The following is a 21,084-nucleotide window of genomic DNA, read 5'->3' on the forward strand; positions in this document are numbered from 1 at the left end:
AGAGAACTCAGAGCAAAATTTAGCAAAGCCAGTGCTGGTGTAGGCTGGCCCATTATCAGTTTTCACAGTTTTTGGAACTCCCGTGTAGGCAAAAGCCTGGAGACAGTAACTTTTAACATCCCGTAATTTTGCTCCTGTATGAGCTGAGGAAAAAATAAGATGAGAATATGTATCCACAGGTACATGAAAATATTGCATGCACCCAAAAGAAGGAATGTGGGTAACATCCATTTGCCATAAATGATTAAGAGCAAGCCCACGAGGATTAACTCCCAAATGGGGAACAGTTAAAAGTTCTGTACACAAAGAGCATTTTTTAACAATATCAGTGGCTTGCTCTTGAGATATCTTAAAATGAAATCGTAAAGACCCAGCATTGAGATGAAAACGATTATGAGCTTTTTCTGCAGCTTCATAAGATTCTTGACTCACTGCATAAATTTGGCGAGTAAGCTGATCAGCCAAAGCATTCCCCTCGCTCAAGGGATCAGGCAGGTCAGTATGAGCCCGCAAATGCCCTACGTAAATGGAAACAGATCGGGCCCAAAGCGAAGTCTAGATAGTCAATAACTGCATCTGGACTCGAGATACAGAGGCAATATAAGCTGCAGTTTCCAAAGGCGCAAGAATTTTGCTTATATACTGACTGTCAGTAAAAAGGTTAAATGGAATATCAGCATATTTCTCTAAGGCCATTTGTACAGCGATCAATTCAGTCACCTGAGCAGATTTAGCATTTACAGACTGAATATCAAAATCAGGAGGGGAGGCCACCACAGCTCTCCCGGTGGAAGAACAATCAGTAAACACATTTCTTGCCCCTGCCAGAGGCTGTAAAGAAATAACTTTAGGGAAACATACTGGATGTTTTTTGAAAAAGCTGACCAACTTATCAGAAGGATAATGATTATCAAATTTGCAGGGATTGGTGCATAAAAACAAGGTCCAATCTTCAGCAAAATTCTGTAGCCAAGTTATTTCTGCCTGGGTATATGGTGTAATGACCTTATCAGGTAATATTCCAAAGGTTTGTAAACCAAGTTTATACCCTTTCTGAATAACATATAGCACAGCTGATGGGTACAAGATAACAATTTTTACAGGTGATACATGTACATGTACCCATAGAATGGGTCCTTTCTGCCAAAAAACTCCGGTAAGAGTATGCTGAGAGGGAAAAATTATCGATAGCAGCAGCTGACTATAGTCAACATAATGAATATGAGCAGAGGCAAGCCTTTCTTTAATTAAAGTAATACATTGCCTTGCCTGAGGTGTCAACTGATGAAAGGAAGTTGGGTCTGGATTCCCCTGCAGAATGTCAAAAAGTAGCTTTAGGACTCCAGTAGGAATTCCCAGACTGGGCCGGACCCAATTGAGGTCTCAAAGCAATTTTTGAAAATCATTCAAAGTTTGTAATTTATCTAAGTGAAGAGTAACTTTCTGTGGTTTTACTCCTGTCTGCAATAACTGATGTCCCAAGTATTGATATGGAAACTGTTGTTGTACCTTTTCAGAAGCAATCATCAACCCAGCACGTGCTAGGCATTCTTGCAAGTCAGCAAAAGCCTCAAGAACTATCTCTGGGTCCTGTCCTGCTAATAGAATGTCATCCATATAATGAATTATATACAGTTGAGAATATTTAACCTTATTGGGGCAATAACCTGTGCCACAAACATCTGGCAAATGATAGGACTATTGGCCATACCCTGGGGCAATGTTACCCATTGGTAGCACCTGTAAGGTTCTTTGAAATTTATAAATGGTACACTGAAAGCAAATTTATCAGAGTCTTTTGGATGCAAGGGAATGGTGAAAAAACAATCCTTCAGGTCAATAACTAAAAGATGGTATCCTGCAGGAATACCCACAGGTTGTGGCAACCCAGGTTGAATTGGCCCCATAATTTCCATACAATCATTTACTGCTCTAAGATCTTGCAGCAATCTCCATTTACCAGACTTTTTCTTAATAACAAAGATAGGAGTATTCCAGAGAGAAGTGGATGGCACTATACGTCCTGCCTCTAGCTGTTCCTGGACCAGAGTATGCGCAGCCTGTAATTTTTCCTTACTCAGGGGCCATTGCTCTATCCATACAGGTTTTTCAGTTTTCCATTTAATGAGAATGCTTTCTGGCTGCTCTGCAATGGCCCCTAAGAAAAATTTCCTAACCCTGCATGCTGTCCAGGTAATTGTTGGATTATTTTCTTGTCCACTAAAATCTGCACATCTCCCTGCAGATTTTTGCCCACACCCCGACCGGGGACAAAGCCCTGGTTTGATAGCATGCACTGCACAGGTTCAGTGGCAAGAACTACTCCCATAGCTTGCAAAACATCTCTTCCCCACAAATTAAGAGGAAGGTGTTCCAGGACAAATGGTTTAAAATGCCCTTATGGCCTTCTTCATCCTCCCACTCTAAATATTGAGTACTGCACCCTGGAGAGCTGGCCAATCCTACCCCCTGTAATGTTGTGGAGGCTAGCTGTAGTGGCCAGACTGCAGGCCAGTGTTTTTTAGCAATCACAGAAGAATCAGCCCCTGTATCTGGAAGGCCTTGGAACCTTTTCCCACTGATTATTAATGTAAGCATGGGACAGTTCTCTAAACTAGATACCCAAAATGCTTCAGGGAATCCCGTGAAGCCAAACCCCTTGTCGCTTTCTTCTTGTTTAAAGAATGGATTAGTAGAGTGAAACATGGGTAAAAGCACCAGTTGAGCTACTCTTCCTCCTTGAGGGATGACAAGGGCTCCCATACCAGCTTCAACCATAATTTTAATTGATCCAGTATAATCACAGTCTGTATTTCCTGGTAAAATTTTAATACCTTTAAGCACAGAACTACTTCTACCCAAGACTATCCCTACTGAACCCTCTGGAATAGGTCCAAATACTCTAGTCCCCAAGGCCTGTACACCCATTTGTGGGGTCAATACTGCCTAGGCAGAGGTACAGAGATCTAATCCTGCACTTCCTGCGGTGCCTCGAACAAGGTCATAGACAGTGAGGCATTTCTTTGAGGAATGTATCTGATGGAAACAGCTGGTCTGCTCATTGCCCCATACACTTGTGTTTTGGGGGCCTGGGGCAGACCCCTCCTCCCGTTTCCTGACACAGGGATGAGATTTCCTTGACTGTCAGTCTTAGAGTAACAGTCATTAGCCCCCTTTTGACATTTTGAGCAAACACCTTTATTTCTCCTGGATTGATTAACTGCCCCTTTATTGGCAGGGCAGTTCCTTTTGAAGTGTCTTGACCTTCCACAATGAAAACAATTCCTAGATCTATCTCTGCCATGACCTTCCCTAGGGGCAGGAGCAATTACCTGACCCACCACGTGAGTGCCATCAATGTCCCTGCATAATCAGATAAAGTCATTTAAGTCTCCATTTCTATGGGCATGTAAAACCTCTTGGCAAAATCTGTTAGCATTTTCATAGGCTAATTGCTTTATGGTTGGCATAGCTGAGCTCACATCCCCAAAAATACAACTTCCCATGTGTAGCAGGTGGTCAATAAACTCAGAATAAGGTTCTGAAGATCTTTGAAGGGTCTTAGAAAGCTGTTCTCCTGCTCCTTTGTTAGGTAAAATTTTCCAAGCTTTAACAGCCATGGCAGCTATCTGAGCATAAATCGCAGGATCATATGCAATCTATGCTGCTAAACCAGCATACTGTCCTTCACCAGTTAACATGTCAAGGGTATGCTGGGGGAAACCCGCGATGGCATTATTCCATGTGGTCTTTTTGCAATTTTCCTGCATATCACCTCTCCATAACAAACAATCTCCCCCCGAGAGACAAGCCCTGCAAAGCTGCATCCAGTCACTGGGTGTAAGGTTGAGCCCTGCAAAGGATTCTAATAAAGCTACAGTGAAAGGAGCATGAGCTCCATAGGCCACAACTGCTTCTTTTAACTGTTTAATATCCTTAAAGGCCGGGGGTTATGCTACCTGGTCCTCTGTTCTTACGGATCAACAATTTCTCCAACAGGATAAATTTTCCTCTCTCTACTTAGATTATTTAGTCTGCCTTGAATCTCTCGGATTTCCGCCTCTAGGTCTATAGGGGTGGAAGCAGTAGTACAAGGATTTGAAGTGGCAAGAATTTTTTTTGGTGGAGGTCTCATCGAGAGATCTCTGTTTGCTTCCTTGCTTTCCTCTTTTTCTAACTTCTTTTTTTATCAGTGCAATCTTATTTTCTAGAATTTCTTCTTCCTCTTCTATATCCCTAACTCTCTTAACTTCCTGCTCCTCAAAACTCTTAATAGAACTCACAGATTCTGCTTTCTGAATCTCCTCAAGGGTTTTGTTCAAATTCTCTAATTGCTCCTTTACTTTTACATCATCACTGAGAAGAGCATCTCTGACTAAGCGCCATAGCAAAAATATTGCTATGGGGAATACTTCTGGCCCTCCCTCTTTCAGTGCATTTTGAAGGTCAGCCTTTACCTGCTCCCAATCAGTAATATTAAAACCCCCTGCATGTAGAAACCAGGGGCTAAACTCTAAAACCATCTTAACAATCTCTTGTGCCATCTCAACTTTAATACTGGTGCCTTGATTCTCCAAAAGAACTAACAATTGGCCTGTTAACCTGCCTCTAAACACTGAAACAGAATTACTTGCACCCATTAGCCAATGCACCCTCACCACTTACCTGCTGGCCAGCATTCCAAGGGAAATCTCTCAGGGATCCCTACTTCCCAAATCTTGCAGATGGGTCTCTGCAGATGGGTCTCTGACTGTAACTGATGACGATTCCAGCGGTGCCTCCAATTGTAACACCCGATTCTGTGTTACCCTCTCGGTACAGTTCGCACGCCACTGTACCTTACACGAGTTGGGTAAAGGCCTGGAGATTGAAAGAAACACACAAGAGACCTGGGTCATTTGAAAGGAGATCAGCTGAATACCACTTTATTCAGCTCTTTGCAAAACTAATATACTTTGACTGCTGCAAAAGGATTACCTCCCAGGCAGCGGGGTTCTGACTGCTGCATAGGGATTTCCTCCCGGGCAGGGGGGATGTGGCTGCTGCATAATGATTTCCTCTCGGGCAGATGGGAAATTATTATACCAAAGATGAAACAATGCTCTTCAGCTAATCACCAGGCTAGGGCAGAGGGAGCATAGGGACTAGCAGGATGCTTTAGCTGGCTGACCAGAACTGTCCTCAAGATGTACCCCAAGGGAGCAGGGAAGTATATATCTCAACTAAGGGAACCATTTTAGGGTTTATAAGAGATTTGATTCTAGAGGGATTCCCAGGTCCTAGGAGAGATCCCCAGATTGTTCCCTGGACAGCAGAGGTGAGGGTGTCTGAACTGGCCTTAGCCCATAACCATACTGATAAATATTTTGCATATCACCATAGAACCTTCACCTGGCGATGGATGGAGATAGAGACAGAGATCCACATTGGAACACTGAACTTAACTCCCTATGTCCAAATGAGAAAGAGAAGGAGGGAGAATGTGTGTAAGGAAGGCAGGAGCAGAGGGAACCTTCATCCGATGATGGATGGAGATTGAGACAGAGATCCTCATTGGAGCACTGGACTGAGCCCCCAAGGTCCAAATGAGGAGCAGAAGGAGGGAGAACATGAACAAGAAAAGCAGTACCCTGAGGGGTGTGTTCACCCACTGATACAAGGGGACTGATCTAATGAGAGCTAACCAATGCCAGCTGGACTGGGACTGAATGAGCACATGATCAAACCGGATTCTCTGAATGTGGCTGGCACGGGGACTGTCTGAGAAGCCATTGATAATGGCACTGGGACTTGTTTCCTCTGCATGTACTGGCTTTTTGGGATCCTAGTCTGTTTGGATGCTCACCTTCCTAGACCTGGAGGGAGAGGGGAGGATCTTGAACTTTCCACAGGGCAGGAAACCCTGACTGCTCTTAGTGCTGGAGAGGGAGGAGGAGAAGGAGTGGGGGAGTGGGAGGGTTTTGGGAGGAGGGGCAGAAGTAGAAATTTTTATAAATTAATAAAAAGAAAAGAAAAAAAAAAGATGTATCCCAAGGAGCAAGGGTAGACCAGGCCCTACACTTCACCTCCAGGTAGGAGTCACACTCAGCACTTTAACTCTGAGAGTGAGCTTTTTATCTGAGTTACATTCAAATCTGCCAGGCAGAGCACTGTTCAGCTTGTAAACATCTCTCTGTATGGTGGTAGGAATCCACCATGCTCTCCTGCCTGCCCAAGCCTGATTCTATTGTCTGCCCAGGCAACAAGAGCTGAGCCACGGGCATAGTCTTAGCTACTTTCCTCCTGATTCTGAGTGGACACACAAACACCCAGGCCCACGAACACACCATAGCTGGAGATTGCACCAGTGGCAGGGCCCAGGAAGCCGTCTTCTAAAATGGTGCGACTTTTTTTCTGTCGTTTTTGCTGAATCAGGAAATCTCTCTACAGCACACCCTAGCAAACAGCAAAAAGCTGTGTTAAACTCTGTATTTGTGTCTAGAATTTCTTTTTAAGCTCTCTTATGTTTTATGTGGAGTTAGTTACCACATTGGAGCACCATCTATAGTAAAAAGGAACAGTGGGCTGCTTCCCACTGCCCAACTCCTGTCTAGTTTTACCCAAAATAATTACATGGAAACTGTATTTATTTAAACACTGCATGGCCCATTAGTTTTAGCCTCTTACTGACTAATTCTGACCTCTTGATTAACCATTTCTATTAATCTGTGTTTACCACAATGTTGTGGCTTACTGGGAAGATTCTAACCTACGTCCATCTCGGGTCAGAGAGCCATGGCATCTGTCTTACTGCCTTCTTCCTCCCAGAATTCTGTTCTGTCTACTCCACCCACCTAAGGGCTGGCCTATCAAAAGGCCAAGGCAGCTTCTTTATTTAACCAATGAAAGTAACACATAGACAGACGACCCTCCTACATCAGGCCACAACAGGATTGATGCATATATGAACTTACAGAGCCTGTGACTCCATGCTCAGTGACTGCAAGGTGCAAGTAGTAGACACAGTTCTGAAAAGGGGAAATAGACATGATCTCCCATCCATAACCCTGAAGCTATCACCTATTGCCCACTCACAAAAGAAAAATACATTTCACCAATAGAGTCTCACTGAGGAACAAACCACACTTAAGGGCAGGATGCTTAAGCAGCAGTACACAGAACTATTGAAACTCAGTGGCATTTTTTGGAGAGTTTATTTTATTTCTAAATGTTTTGACTGGGCGTTTTTTACTTTATTGTTTTTTTCTTATATATTATGGTTTCTGATTCTCTGTATTTTATGGTGTGTGTGTGTGTTAGTGTGGGTGTGTTTGTGTTTGTTTTCTTTGTACTTTTTCTTTGATTTTCTTTTTCCTATTTGTATTCTAAAGGAGAAAGAAATAAGATGTGGGGTTGAAGTATGAGAAGAATCTGAACAAGATGGATGGGAAATCAGAATCAGAATATATTGTATGAAAAAAAAACTTTCTTGGTTTTTTGAGACAGGGTTTCTTTTTAACTTAAAATCCTGTTCTGGAATGAACTCTTGTAGACCAGGTTGACCTCAAGCTCACAAAGATCTGCCTGTCTCTGCCTTCTGAGTGCTGAGATAAAAGGTATGCACAACCACTGACAGACTTTAAAATAACTATTTTTATTAAAAGTAACAAACAAACCATAAAAAGTTAAATTTTTAATTACTTTACATATTAATTTTATAAGTAAAAAATCAATTTGTACAAATACTTTTTCTTGGAATTGCAGTTTTAATTTTGTTGTATATTGAAGATATGAAATCTTGATAAAACTTAAGCTTACAGTCCAGGAAAAAGGTATATAAAAATATGTGTTAAGATTTTTTGTCTTTTATTTGTATTTTACAATTTTGAAAATATATATTTTATACAGACACTGCTAGATAATGGAATATCAGCTTTCACTGCAGTGTTTCCTACCTATGGATGCAATGTGACTAGTTGCCTGATATTCCTACTCTCAGGCTTTCTTTCCTTGGTGGACCTAAACTTTCAAACAATGAGTTAAAAATAAACTGCTTCCTTGACACTATATATATATATATATATATATATATATATATATATATATATATATATTGCATTTTAGAGTATTCCATTCGTGATTTTTCCTTAATAAAGACAGAGGAAAATGTCAGTTTCCTCTGCTAAGTTTCGGTGGACAGTATTAATGGAAAATGATGGAGATTAACAGTTCATAATTTTTCATGATATGCTGTCCATTATAGTATGATGAAAAATGAATGCTCTCTGTGTCCATCCTACAAGAGATTTGAATATCTATGTTGCCTAACATTCCCACAATCTATTGACTGCCCCCTCTATAGGTTGCTCTTCAGCTATCTAGACAACCAAATTCCTTCTTGTGCTTTTTAAGGCTAATTGAGTGAGTTTCAGGTATCGTCAAATGAGGCTTAGAGAGCAGGCTAAAGATATCTCACATTTCCTGAGTGTGTCATCTTACTTTCTGTGAAATAGCTGCTGTAATAGTTCTCATGATCAAAAGTAGGAAGGTGATATATATTTGATATATATTCTGGTAAATTTTTGAGAAAATAACACTTGATGACTTTAAACTATATTAACTTTATTAAATTATTATTACAACTAACTGCCATTGTTATTTACTGTTTATATTTATTGCACCTAATTTTAAAGTGAAACTTCACCACATACAAATTTTTGTGGAAGAAAATGCAACATTATAGATTTTTGGTGTCACCTTTGTTTTCAGGGATCTCTGAGGCATTGAATTGTATTCTCCTGTAGGAGAGACTATATATATATATTTCTTGGAATATATATATTCCAAGAAAGGGAAAAGGAATTCATGTGCAAACACACATGTGTGCCTGTGTGCATACACACACAGAGACAGAGTAGGAATCAACTGATATCAAAAACCAAATATAAAAACAAGACAATGAAGCCAAAACATGGTCCTTGTAATGGAGTGATAAAAATAAAAAGTCCATTAGCCAACTTAAAAATGAAGAAAGGGACATATGTCATTAGTATGAGAAATTAATGAGGAGGCATGCTATACATGCCAATAAAATTTAGAGAGAAACAATGAATGTTGTGAATAACTCCAGCCACACATATTGATAGTCCAGAGCAAAACAGCCATCTTTTAAATACAAAGCATTTACAATTACATTTCCAATGGTTTTCAAATAGTCCACCTTTAACCTACAAAAATCTAAGCTGGAATTACACATAAATCCAATCCATTCCATAAAAGTCAAATGGTAGGTATGAATTAATGTACTCTACATTTTCACCTTTCCCATGAGTATGTTCAGGAGGAATCAGTGGTCACCATCAACCTCCACATCATGGCTCTGAGAAAATTAGTCATGGACAGGTCTGGGCAATTATTGTATTTTTAATGAGTTATTCTGGATCTGGGATCCTCTGGGATGCAGAGTCCCTGGGTCCAGAGATGGCTAGAAAGGAACAGACATATAAGAAAGTGTTAATGACGGAGGCTGTTCTTTCATGTGCTTATAATAAATAAAGGTGACCAGGGTCGGAGGCAGCAAACTTAATACATCCTGAGTCATCCTAGGAAAATTGTCAGGAGGTAGCTTACTGTTCTCCAAATTATAAATCTTGCATTTCCAGTTTTGTGAGAGTATGACTGGCAGTTTTCAGGTATGACAACATTTTTTTCCATTTGCATACTTTGCAATGCACTGTCATATTATAGAAATGCCTTGTTTCACAGTTACATTGATAATCATTTTGATAATCAATTTAATGACAATTACTTACAGGGGAATCCTTTATCAATTTGAACCTCATAACAGTTATTTAGATTGTAGGGGCAATGCTAGAGCTCTTAAATCTTCTTTAAAAACAGGTTTAGATTTGGAACATTAGTAAACATTGAACAGATCTCCTATAAAAAAAAAGAGCTCAGAAATCTGTTAACTTCCAATAGTGCATGTATTTGTTACTTACTACAACCTATCAACCACAGTATTGACATCACCTGAGTGTTCATTTTTATATTACTTTCAAAGCCAGAGTAAGCGTTTTCCGAGAATCCCAGGTGGATTGTACATATATTAACTCATTGGTACATTTCAATGAAGATTCTCATCAGCTATTCAGTTCAATAACTGTGACTTTAAAAATTGAAGAAGCAAAGTCCATTAGTGCCTCAGCAACAATCTTCATAGGCCATCTCTGCTTGTAATCACTGCACGTAAGCCTCTGTAAGTCATGGATCCCACTCACTCACAGAATCAGAACAATTCTGAGAAACTGGGTGCACAATTTCACCTCTATTGCTCTTCCCTTTGTAAACAAACATAACATTCAAGTGTTAAACTATCAATGCAGCTACAGTAATGACCATCAGAAAGATGGAGACACCAGCAGCTGGACTCAGTCAGACAGTGTCATGGAAGGATTTCCCACCTCTCTGTGAGCAGTTCATTTTCTTCTATTTTTTTTCAGTTTGATGTGGAAGTCAGGACCTTGGGCATGCTAGATAAATACAGTACCACTGTAATAAATGCCCAGGCAATGCCCCCAAATCTCTTTGTGTTTCTCCTTGACTTCTTTGCGTGTTATGACATATACTTGGCTTCATAAGACAACGTTATCTAGAAGAAAACAGAACAAGAAAATGAACTGTTTTAAAGATACAGCCCACACAATTGGGAATCGATAAGAACAATAGGTGCAGAATGCAATCTCTAAAATTTATGCTACTTATGGCAACTTACTATATGAGTCTCATCAAACAATGAAGGGTTAGACTTGCTTAACTATGGTTTAAAGTTTATTACAACTTGAAAGTTAATAACAATATTAATCACATTCGTAAAAATATCTATAACTATATTTTAAATAAAATTAATCTCAGGACCTAGAACAGTTCCTGTAATAATTACATATAAAGTTAGTTATGGATATCCAAAGATGAACAACAGGGAAGGATACAGATAGCTGCTATTTCATAAAATGTTCATCATATATGTTTTCCTACATTACTATAAGTGGAATCATATGAATTGAAGCCTAATATTTGTGAGTCATTAGTTTTATTGAAAAGAACGTTGCATATTACCCACCTTAGTACTTTCCAGGAAAGTATACAGATACATCTGTAAAGCTACTATTAGACTATCAATTTTTCATGCTAAAAGGAAAAGTTTAGAGATTATATTCTGGGGAGATTGAAGAAGAATAATTATTTGGATTTGATGTGAATTTGTGTTTTAAATTTGAAAGTGTCTTTGCTTCAGGGAATACTACACCAAATTCAGAAAATCTTCATGGATACTCAGTCATATCTGGTAGGACTGGCCTTGCTGCAGTATGAGGGATGGCATGGACTTTCATGCATGAACTTATATCCTTGCAAAAATAGCTGCGAACCAGTAATCAGGCCCATTAGTAGCTGTGAAACGGGTACAGGAAGGAAGATTATACCAGGTGTTAATGTGTTTAGAGACACAATGAAGGTTCAGCTTAGCATATGGCTTATCATATTGTGGAAACATAAGTGGGACAACACACACCACAGAGGAGAGCACATAGTAGGTACTGTTAACATCAAACCAGAAATGTTGGAGGTGCAAACTTCAATTGAAGTATAGCATTGCTGAAAAAGAAGAATGCAGGTACCATGTGAGTTAAGTAATGTGTTATAAAACATGATACAAGTTTGTTAATTAAGCATCATTTGTGCATCTGATAGTAATTTTGCCCTTAAGAACAAGATTGGCATGTGAGGATAGAATCAGGAAAGAGAAGACTGTAATTGCATCTCAGAATGCCAATGGGGGTTAAACATATTGAAGAAAATAGAACTTAGACATTGGTCATGGGTGGTAATTGAATGCTAACTTTATTTTTTCAGGCATAAAATGATGGCATCCATTTCTAAGAATATAAATAAAGGGTTTTAAATAAAAGGATAAGAAAAAGGATGAAGATGACAATCTAAATGCTGTACTAGACTAGATTTTGAGGTAAAAAAGAAAAGTGCAATAAAAAATCATATAATAGATTGTGAATTAATTTTATTATATTATGAGAGGCAAGAGACAGGGAGACAGAAAACGCTGGAAGAGAAAGGAGCTAATTTCTCTTGGCATCCATTGGGCCACAGATGTCCTTAGGGAGAAATACATATAAAATGATTAGTCAGAAATGGCATAATTAATTCTGTAGGTTAGAGAGACAGATATTACTAATTTTTAATTGGAAAGCTAGCACATTAAGGTATATATGCTTTTCTTTTGTCTCATATAGAAGTAAGAGGATAGGCTGTATGAAATTCCTTTAATAAAATTTACAAAACACCTATAGAATAGATAAAACAGATAGGCTGCGGTTGCCTAGAGTAAGAAGGCAGAAAGGAAAGAGATATGCAAATGCATTGTGCATATCACAAGCAATTAGTAGTTATTAGTACTACTAATAGTCGATTATTAGAGCATGTTAACACAAAATAAAAAGAAGACACTCATGTTTATAATGACTAAAATATTTGGATGTAGAGATTGCAATAATTTTGATGAGAGCAAGATTAACTTCTAAAGAACATGCAGCATACCATGTGTGTCACAGAAACATATCTGTGTTCACAAGAATGTGGAGATGAATTGAGGGAGTGTCTGCGGTATAGATAAGACTGGTTTAGCATGTCATAAACTACTGAGGACAACTAAAGAAGTTAAGGGATCCAGATTATTTCATGCCATAGTGAAGCAAAGAATATAAAAATTACAGAAAATAAAAAATTCTCCCTTCTAAAGTAAACAAATGAGTTCGAAGAGTAGAATTCATTTATCTCATATAGGCTCAATCATGTGGAATATATGAAATGATTGATTATTTTATTAAAAGATTTGAAGGCAGATTTTTTTTTTAGTAAATTTTATTAAATTATAAAAGTTTCCATTTCCGCCCCCCCTCCCAACACCCTCCCACTCCCCCCACTCCCCCCCTCCTTCCCCTCCGTCCCCCAGGGCAGTCAGGGTTTCCTGCCCTGTGGGAAGCTCCAGCTCCCTCCCCCTCCCTCCAGGTCCAGGAAGGCGAGCGTCCAAACAGACTGGATCCCCAAAATCCAGCATATGCAGAGGAAACAGGTCCCAGTGTCATAGTCAATGGCTTTTCAGAAAGACCCCGGGCCAGCCACAGTCAGAGAATCCGGCCAAATTCCGAGAATCTGGCTAGATCACGTCCTCGTTCAGTCCCAGTCCGACTGGCCCTGGTAAACTCTCATTAGATCCGTTCCCTTGTATCAGTGGGTGATAGCATCCCTCTCAGTACTGATTTCGTCTTTCATGTTCCTCCTCCTTCCGCTCCCCCTCCGGACCTCGGGGGGGCTCAATCCGGTGCTCCAATGTGGGCCTCCGACTGCATAGCCGTCCTTCGCCAGACGAAGGATCTATGGTGATAAGCAAAATATACATCAGTATGGTCATGGGCCATGGCCGATTCAGGCACCCTCTCCTCTGTCCAGAGAGCAATCTGGGGGATTTCTCCTTGGACCTGGGATGCCATATATAATCAAGTCTCCTGTAAACCCTAAAATGGCTCCCTTAGTTGAAATATATTGTTCCCTGATCCCATATTCATCCTACCTCCCTCCCCCCCCCATCCCCGGCCACCAAGCTTTCCCCGTTCCTCCCCTACTCCCTTCTCTCTAGCCCTCTCCCCCTCCATCGACCCTCCCACCCCCCCATGCACCCGAGGTTACCTGGGACTCTTGTCTATTTCCTACCTCCTGGTGGATAGCTAAATAATCTTCATCAGGTTCATCTTCTTATTTAGCTTCTCTAGGATCACGAATAATAGGCTCAAAGACCTTTAATTATGGTTAGAATCCACTTATGAGTGAATACATACCGTGTTCCTCTTTTTGGGTCTGGCTTACCTCACTCAGTAAAGCGTTTTCTATTTCCATCCATTTGCATGCAAAATTCAAGATGTCATTGTTTTTTACCGCCGAGTAAAACTCTGATGTGTATATGTTCCACACCTTTTTTAACCATTCTTCTATTGAGGGGCACCTAGGTTGTTTCCATGTTCTGGCTATTACAAATAGTGCAGCTATGAACATAGTTGAACAAATGCTTTTGTAGTATGTTAGGGAATCTTTAGGGTATATTCCCAAGAGTGGTATTGCTGGGTCCTGAGGGAGGTTGACTCCCAGTTTCCTGAGAAACCGCCACACTGATTTCCACAGTGGCTTCACGAGTTTGCATTCCCACCAACAATGGATGAGTGTTCCCCTCACCCCACATCCTCTCCAGCATAGGCTATCGTTGGTGTTTTTGACTTTAGCTATTCTGACAGGTGTAAGATGGTATCTCAAAGTGGTTTTGATTTGCATTTCCCTGATCGCTAAGGAGGTTGAGCATGACCTTAAGTGTCTTCTGGCCATTCGAAGTTCATCTGTTGTGAATTCTCTGTTAAGTTCAGTACCCCATTTTTTAATTGGGTTAATTAGAGTTTTAGTGCCTAGTTTCTTGAGTTCTTTGTATATTTTGGAGATCAGACCTTTGTCTGGTGAGGGGTTGGTGAAGATCTTCTCCCAGTCAGAAGGCAGCCTTTTTGTCCTACTGACAGTGTCCTTTGCTTTACAGAAGCTTCCCAGTTTCAGTAAATCCCATTTATTCATTGTTTCTCTTATTGTCTGTGCTGCTGGGGTCCTACTTAGGAAGAGGCCTCCTGTGCCTAAATCTTGTAGACTACTTCCCACTTTCTCTTCTATCAGGTTCAAAGTGGACGGATTAATGTTGATGTCTTTAATCCATTTGGACTTGATTTTTGTGCATGGTGATAGATATGGATCTACTTTCATTTTTTTACAGGTTGACATCCAGTTATGCCAGCACCATTTGTTAAAGATGCTTTCCTTCTTCCATTGTATACCTTTAGCTCCCTTGTCGAAAATTACGTGTTCATAAGTTTGTGGGTTAATATCTGGGTCTTCTATTCGATTCCGTAGGTCGACTTCTCTGTTCTTATGCCAATACCAAGCTGTTTTCAATACTGTAGCTCTATAATAGAGTTTGAAGTCAGGGATGGTAATGCCTCCAGAAGTTCTTTTATTGTATAAGATTGTTTTGGCTATCCTGGGTTTTTTGTTTTGCCATATAAACTTGATTATTGTTCTCTCAAGGTCTGTGAAGAAGTTTGATGGGATTTTGATGGGGATTGCATTGAATCTATAGATTGCTTTTGGTAGAATTGCCATTTTTACTATGTTGATTCTCCCAATCCAAGAGCAGGGGAGGTCTTTCCATTTTCTGGTATCCTCCTCAATTTCTTTCTTCAAAGACTTAAAGTTTTTGTCAAATAGGTCTTTCACTTCCTTGGTTAGAGTAACCCCAAGATATTTTATGCTATTTGTGGCTATCATGAAAGGTGATGCTTCTCTGATTTCCCTCTCTGCTTCTTTATCCTTTGTGTATAGGAGGGCCACTGATTTTTTGGAGTTGATCTTGTATCCTGTTGAAGGCAGATTATGACTGGAAGAAACCAAACTGTCATCTCCCAGTTCCTCCTCCTCGGCCTGCCCATCCCCCCAGAGTACCAGCACCTCTTCTATGCTCTGTTCCTGGCCATGTACCTCACCACTGTCCTGGGAAACCTCATCATCATCATTCTCATTCTCCTGGACTCCCATCTCCACACACCCATGTACTTGTTTCTCAGCAACTTGTCCTTCTCTGACCTCTGCTTCTCCTCTGTCACAATGCCCAAATTCCTGCAGAACATGCAGAGCCAAGATCCATCCATCCCCTATGCAGATTGTCTGACACAAATGTACTTTTTATCGTTCTTTGGAGACATGGAGTGCTTCCTTCTTGTGGTCATGGCCTATGACCGCTATGTGGCCATCTGCTTCCCCCTTCATTATACCAGCATCATGAACCCCAAGCTCTGTGCTTGTCTTTTGCTGCCATTGTGGATGCTGACCACATTCCATGCCATGCTGCACACCCTGCTTCTGGCTAGACTGTCTTTTTGTGAAAATAACATAATTCTCCATTTTTTCTGTGACATATCTGCTCTCCTGAATATTGCATGCTCAGAAACTTATGTTAACAAGTTAATGATATTTATCATGAGTGGACTCATTGGTATTATTCCATTCATACTCATTGTTATGTCCTATGCAAGGATTGTCTTTTCTATTCTCAATGTTCCATCTACCCAAGGAATACACAAGGTCTTCTCCACCTGTGGCTCCCACCTGTCTGTTGTCTCACTGTTCTATGGCACAATTATTGGTCTCTACTTCTGTCCATCAGCTAACAACTCTACTGTAAAGGAAATAACCATGGCTATGATGTATACAGTGGTGACTCCCATGCTGAATCCCTTCATCTATAGCCTGAGGAACAGAGACATTAAGGAAGCCCTGAGAAGAGTTCTCTGCAATAAGAAAATCTCTTTGTAATGGTATCTTTGGGGATTTTTCACTAATTTATATAATAAATGTAAAGATAATGTTTTATGTCAGAGGTTGTTGCTCATCATAGAATCTGCATGAAAGGGTATGCTACATAACTAAGTGCTCAATAAATAAGGGAGAAGATGTGCAGTGCAATACTCAAAGTAGGAAAGATTGTCTTTAATAACTTGCAAAAATTATCCCAGAAGGGCCTAGTGCAAGAGATTCTGTTTAATGTGATCTCGATTTCTTACCTTCTGAAGTTGCTGCAACATCTTATCATTTACCCTGAGTTTTGCATTCATTTATGTATCAATTAAAATAGTTTAATAGATTTATGATTCTCATTAACAATGAAATATCCCTACTAACAAACTTCCTCCTCCTCTTTACTACAGGTTCTCCCACACTGATTTTGAAATCATTTTTCTATTAACTCTCTCTTATTGTTTTCATGTCTTTGTTATTTTTCCTGAATACTCTTGACTATAAACAAATTTGGGGTAATCATTTTGTACAACAGTACCATTTGTGTAATTTGACCTTAAAATGAAGTTGACTAATAGCTAGTGACCTTTCTTTTACTTATCTAAATGAGGAAAAGATATAATAAATCTATGGGAATACCTCATATATGTTTCATATTCTATTTTGTAAAATTTCTGTTAATAGTAGATGACTTTATTTTATCCTGAGACAATCTCAAGGAGATAGGGAAGATACCATATCACTTACTTATTATTGTGAAGTTGAGAGACCTCCCATCTCACATGAAGGGGGAATGGTTGAGCATGGATTAAATCCTAGGCCAAATTCCACTCTTTTGTCTCATTTATTTACTTTAGAAAAGAAATTTTCTTTAAATTTCCATCATGTCAGTGTGACTTTCTGCTTTGAAAGTAGGATCTGCATTTATAATTTAGGCACAGGGTGATAAACTTTAACCTGAACGCTCCAAACACTTTCAAGAAATATGTTGAAGATGTCAGTGTGAATGACTTCAAAGTTTAATCTTAACATTACTCTGTAAATCAATATGTACAAACACATATAAATCATAGATACAATTAATTATATATCCACAATATGAAAACAGCAACCTCCTTTCCTAGCTGTACTGCTATGTGGATAAAGTAACACTCTCTGTGCTGTTCAAGGTACAAAAAAAGCCTTAAAAAATTTAAAGAATAGTTTCAAAACTAAAATTCAAATATTGCACAAAATAATGTAACTGTAAATCTAACTACATACTATAAAGAATTTTTGGAAAAGTTTTTTTACACTCTACAGCAAATTTCATTTTCTAACTCTATAAAATAATTTATTGGAAGTCTGCACTTATATATTAAGTGTTTACATTCAGTTTGATGGGTATAAATTTCACAAGTTAACTGAGCCTTGTCTTAGAAGCTCATCTATTTGAGTTTTATGCATATTTTTTTACATCTTCAATCTGTGATGATTAAGTATTTAAACACAAAAAATAGATACTATATACAGTAGCAATGACTTAAGGTACAAGAACTATAGGAAAGAAAAAAAAGCTCTGTTGAGCAACATAAAGGAGTACACTGCCAACATATAACTTAGAATGCACAGCTTTTTAAACATATATTAAAATTTTAACTGATACATAAATCATACAATTGTATTAGCATAGCACAATGTGATAAATACAATATTTAATGAAGATGGACTATGTCAGAGTAGAAAATTATATAAAGAGAAGAGAAGAAACAAGACTGGTTAACTGAGAACTTAACAAAAATTTAGAAGTCAGTCAAGTGTGATGAATCATTTCTGTGATCCCAGCATTCATGAGGTTTTGGCAGAAGCATCAATACAAGTGTGAAGTCAACTCAAACTGCACAGTGAAACCCTGTGAGGTCAGCATAGCCACACAGTGTGACCCTGGGGAGTCAGTTCAGGTGGCAAAGCAATTCAGTGTGTGAAGGAATATTGCTGTGACCTCAGCATGAGAAAGAGTTGCCAACCAGCATGGAGGAAGCAAAATGGGCTGTAAAGAGAGACGAGATATCGAACCATATGACAAAACATAGATTAAAAGACATAGATTAATTTAAGTTACAAAGATTAGTCAGGAACAAACCAAGTGTAAAATTAAGCTTTCATAATTACACTAAGTCTCCATGTCATTACTTGTGAGCTGCCAGCCCAGAGAAAAATCCATCTACATATGGTGTCCAGTGTGGAGGAATTAATATCAAACCATAGGGCTTGAGAAAGCTAAGTAAAGTTCTGGACAACATTCAGGTGTGATTTCCTAGTCCTACAGTCTCTCAGGTGAGCTGTTATCTGGCATACACAGGCACAGGTACTGCAGGTTTGAGCCAGCTGTCATCGCCATGCACCAATGACATGCACTGAGCTGAGTCACACAGTGGCAAACGTGGCCGTCTAAGATTTGACTCACATGGTCAGAGAAGGCTACAGGAGTGCTGAAAAGTGGTTCAGACCTAGAAAACCATTTAACATTTATAGTAAAAAGTGGGTAAAGACAGTCTTATAAAGACAGGTGATAGTAATATATACTAATTAAAATAGTATAACCCATTTTAAAAATAGTTTAAAAATAATGATGTCTTTAAAGAGAGAGTTTTTCCTGGGCTCCAGGAAACCACACCTTAACTAGAACCTACCTCTTAAAGATAATTGGCTAACAAGGCTTCTCCATCAGATATTTTCTCAACTATGTTTATAGCAGCAATATTAATAATATATAGAACCTGGAAACAACCTAGATGCCTCTCAACCAACGAATGTATAAAGAAAATATGGTAATTTACAAAATGGAGTTCTACACAGCAGTAGAAAACTATGGCATCTTGAAATTTGCATGCAAATGCATGGAACCAGAAGAAAATATCCTGAGTGAGATAACTCAGACCCAGAAAGACAAACATGGTATGTCCTCACTCATAAGTGAATAGTAGATGTTAAGCAAAGGATAACCAGATGACAGTCCACAGCCCTAGAGAGTCTAGGTATCAAAGAGGACACTAGCAAGGACACATGAATCACCCTTGGAAGAGTAAATAGATTAAGTCTCTTGAGTAAACTGGGCTTGAGAGTAGAGGAGAGGAATTGGAGGATGTGGACAAGAGGGATTGGGATGGATGAGTTTGGAAGGGATAAACAGTGAGAGCAATGAAAGAGATATATTGATAAAAAGGACCATTATGGGATTACGAGAAATCTGGTTCCACAGGAACACCCAGGATTCCACAAGGATGGCCCTAGATAAGACTCCTAGCAATAGTGGAGAGGGTACCTGTCCTGGCCTTCTGTAATCAGATTGGTGACTACCCTAATAATCATCATTGAAACTTTATCCAGTAATTGATGGAAACAAATGCAGAGATCCACGGAAATGCACTGGGTGAAGCTCTAGGAGTCCAGCCAAAAAGAAGGAGGAGGGATTATATAAGTAAAAGTGGTCTATATCTTGATGGGAAAACCCTCAGAGACTGTTGACCCAAGTTTTTCAGAGTTGATAGACTCTAGACCTACAGTTAGGGAGCCTCCACAGGACCTACATAGTCAGTTAGCATGTGGGTGACAGTTGTATGCTTCGTCTGTTTTGGAAGCTCCTAGCACATGACCTGGATTTTGGACCCTCTTTCCTATTGTGGAATACCTCATTCAGCCTTGATGTCATGGGGAGGAGCTTGATCCGGCCTCAGCTTTCTTGTCATGTGATGCTGACCCCTATGGGAGAACGTACCCATTCTGAGGAGTGGATGCAGGTAGAAAGGAAGTGGTGGAAGGGAATGGGAGTAGAGAAGGAAGGGAAAACTATTGTCTCTGTGTGTGGCTCCTTCGTGGTACAACTGAGCTTGGACTTCTTATTCCTCTTGCGTGAGTTTTCCCCTTAAAATAAATAAAAATTAACTGTTTTATCCTTTAGCTAGTCTGTCTATTTTCCAAATTGAGCTAATTTCTATAAATATTTTTGTGGTATGAGTGTTCATCCTTTGATTATATACCCATGTTCTTGAGGTAGATTGATTCCCAGTTTTTGAGAAACCACCATATTGAAATCCAAAGTGTCAGTAGAAGTTTGTGTAATATGAAAAGGCCGAGGTGGCCTGCTTGTTTGTGTTTTCTGTCCCCGCCTGGTACCCCACAGCCAGCAGGCCCCAGAGAAAATCAACCACACATATCTCTATTATGTAACATGAAAAGGCTGGGCCTGCTTGTTTGTGTTTCTGTCCTACCCGGCCCCCCAGCTGTTTAGTCCCAGAGAAAAAACACACTGAAATCTCTGTAAGTTATAATGCTGATTGGCCCATTAGGTCAGGCTTCTTACTGGCTAACTCTCACATCTTGATTAACCCATTTTTCTGATCTATGTTAGCCATGTGGCTCAGTACCTTTTTCCGTGGGGTAGCTCACATCCTGCGGCTTCGGTGATCTGGGCAGGAGTGGGAAGAATCAACTTTCTCCTCCCCAGAATTTTCCTGCTCTCCTTGCATCATTTCCACTTCCTGTTGGTTTTCCCGCCTATACCTCCTGCCTGGCCAATCAGCGTTTATTTAAAAAACATGATTGACAGAATACAGACAATTCTCCCGCACCACTTCCCCCTCTTTTTTTAAGAAAAAAAAACAAACAAAA

General features: G+C 39.6%; 1 protein-coding gene across 1 annotated transcript; it reads left to right on the forward strand.

Annotated features, from left to right (window-relative positions):
* The first annotated feature begins 15,513 nt into the window (after positions 1-15,513).
* Positions 15,514-16,452, forward strand: LOC125403082 (olfactory receptor 1496-like). The gene has a single exon (XM_087909562.1). It carries the CDS (start codon positions 15,514-15,516, stop codon positions 16,450-16,452), a length of 939 nt encoding a protein of 312 aa, XP_087765688.1.
* Positions 16,453-21,084: the final 4,632 nt, after the last annotated feature.

The sequence above is a fragment of the Myodes glareolus genome, chromosome 9 (genome assembly GCF_982192425.1).
Source record: "Myodes glareolus chromosome 9, mMyoGla1.1, whole genome shotgun sequence".
Classification (NCBI taxonomy): Eukaryota; Metazoa; Chordata; class Mammalia; order Rodentia; family Cricetidae; genus Myodes; species Myodes glareolus.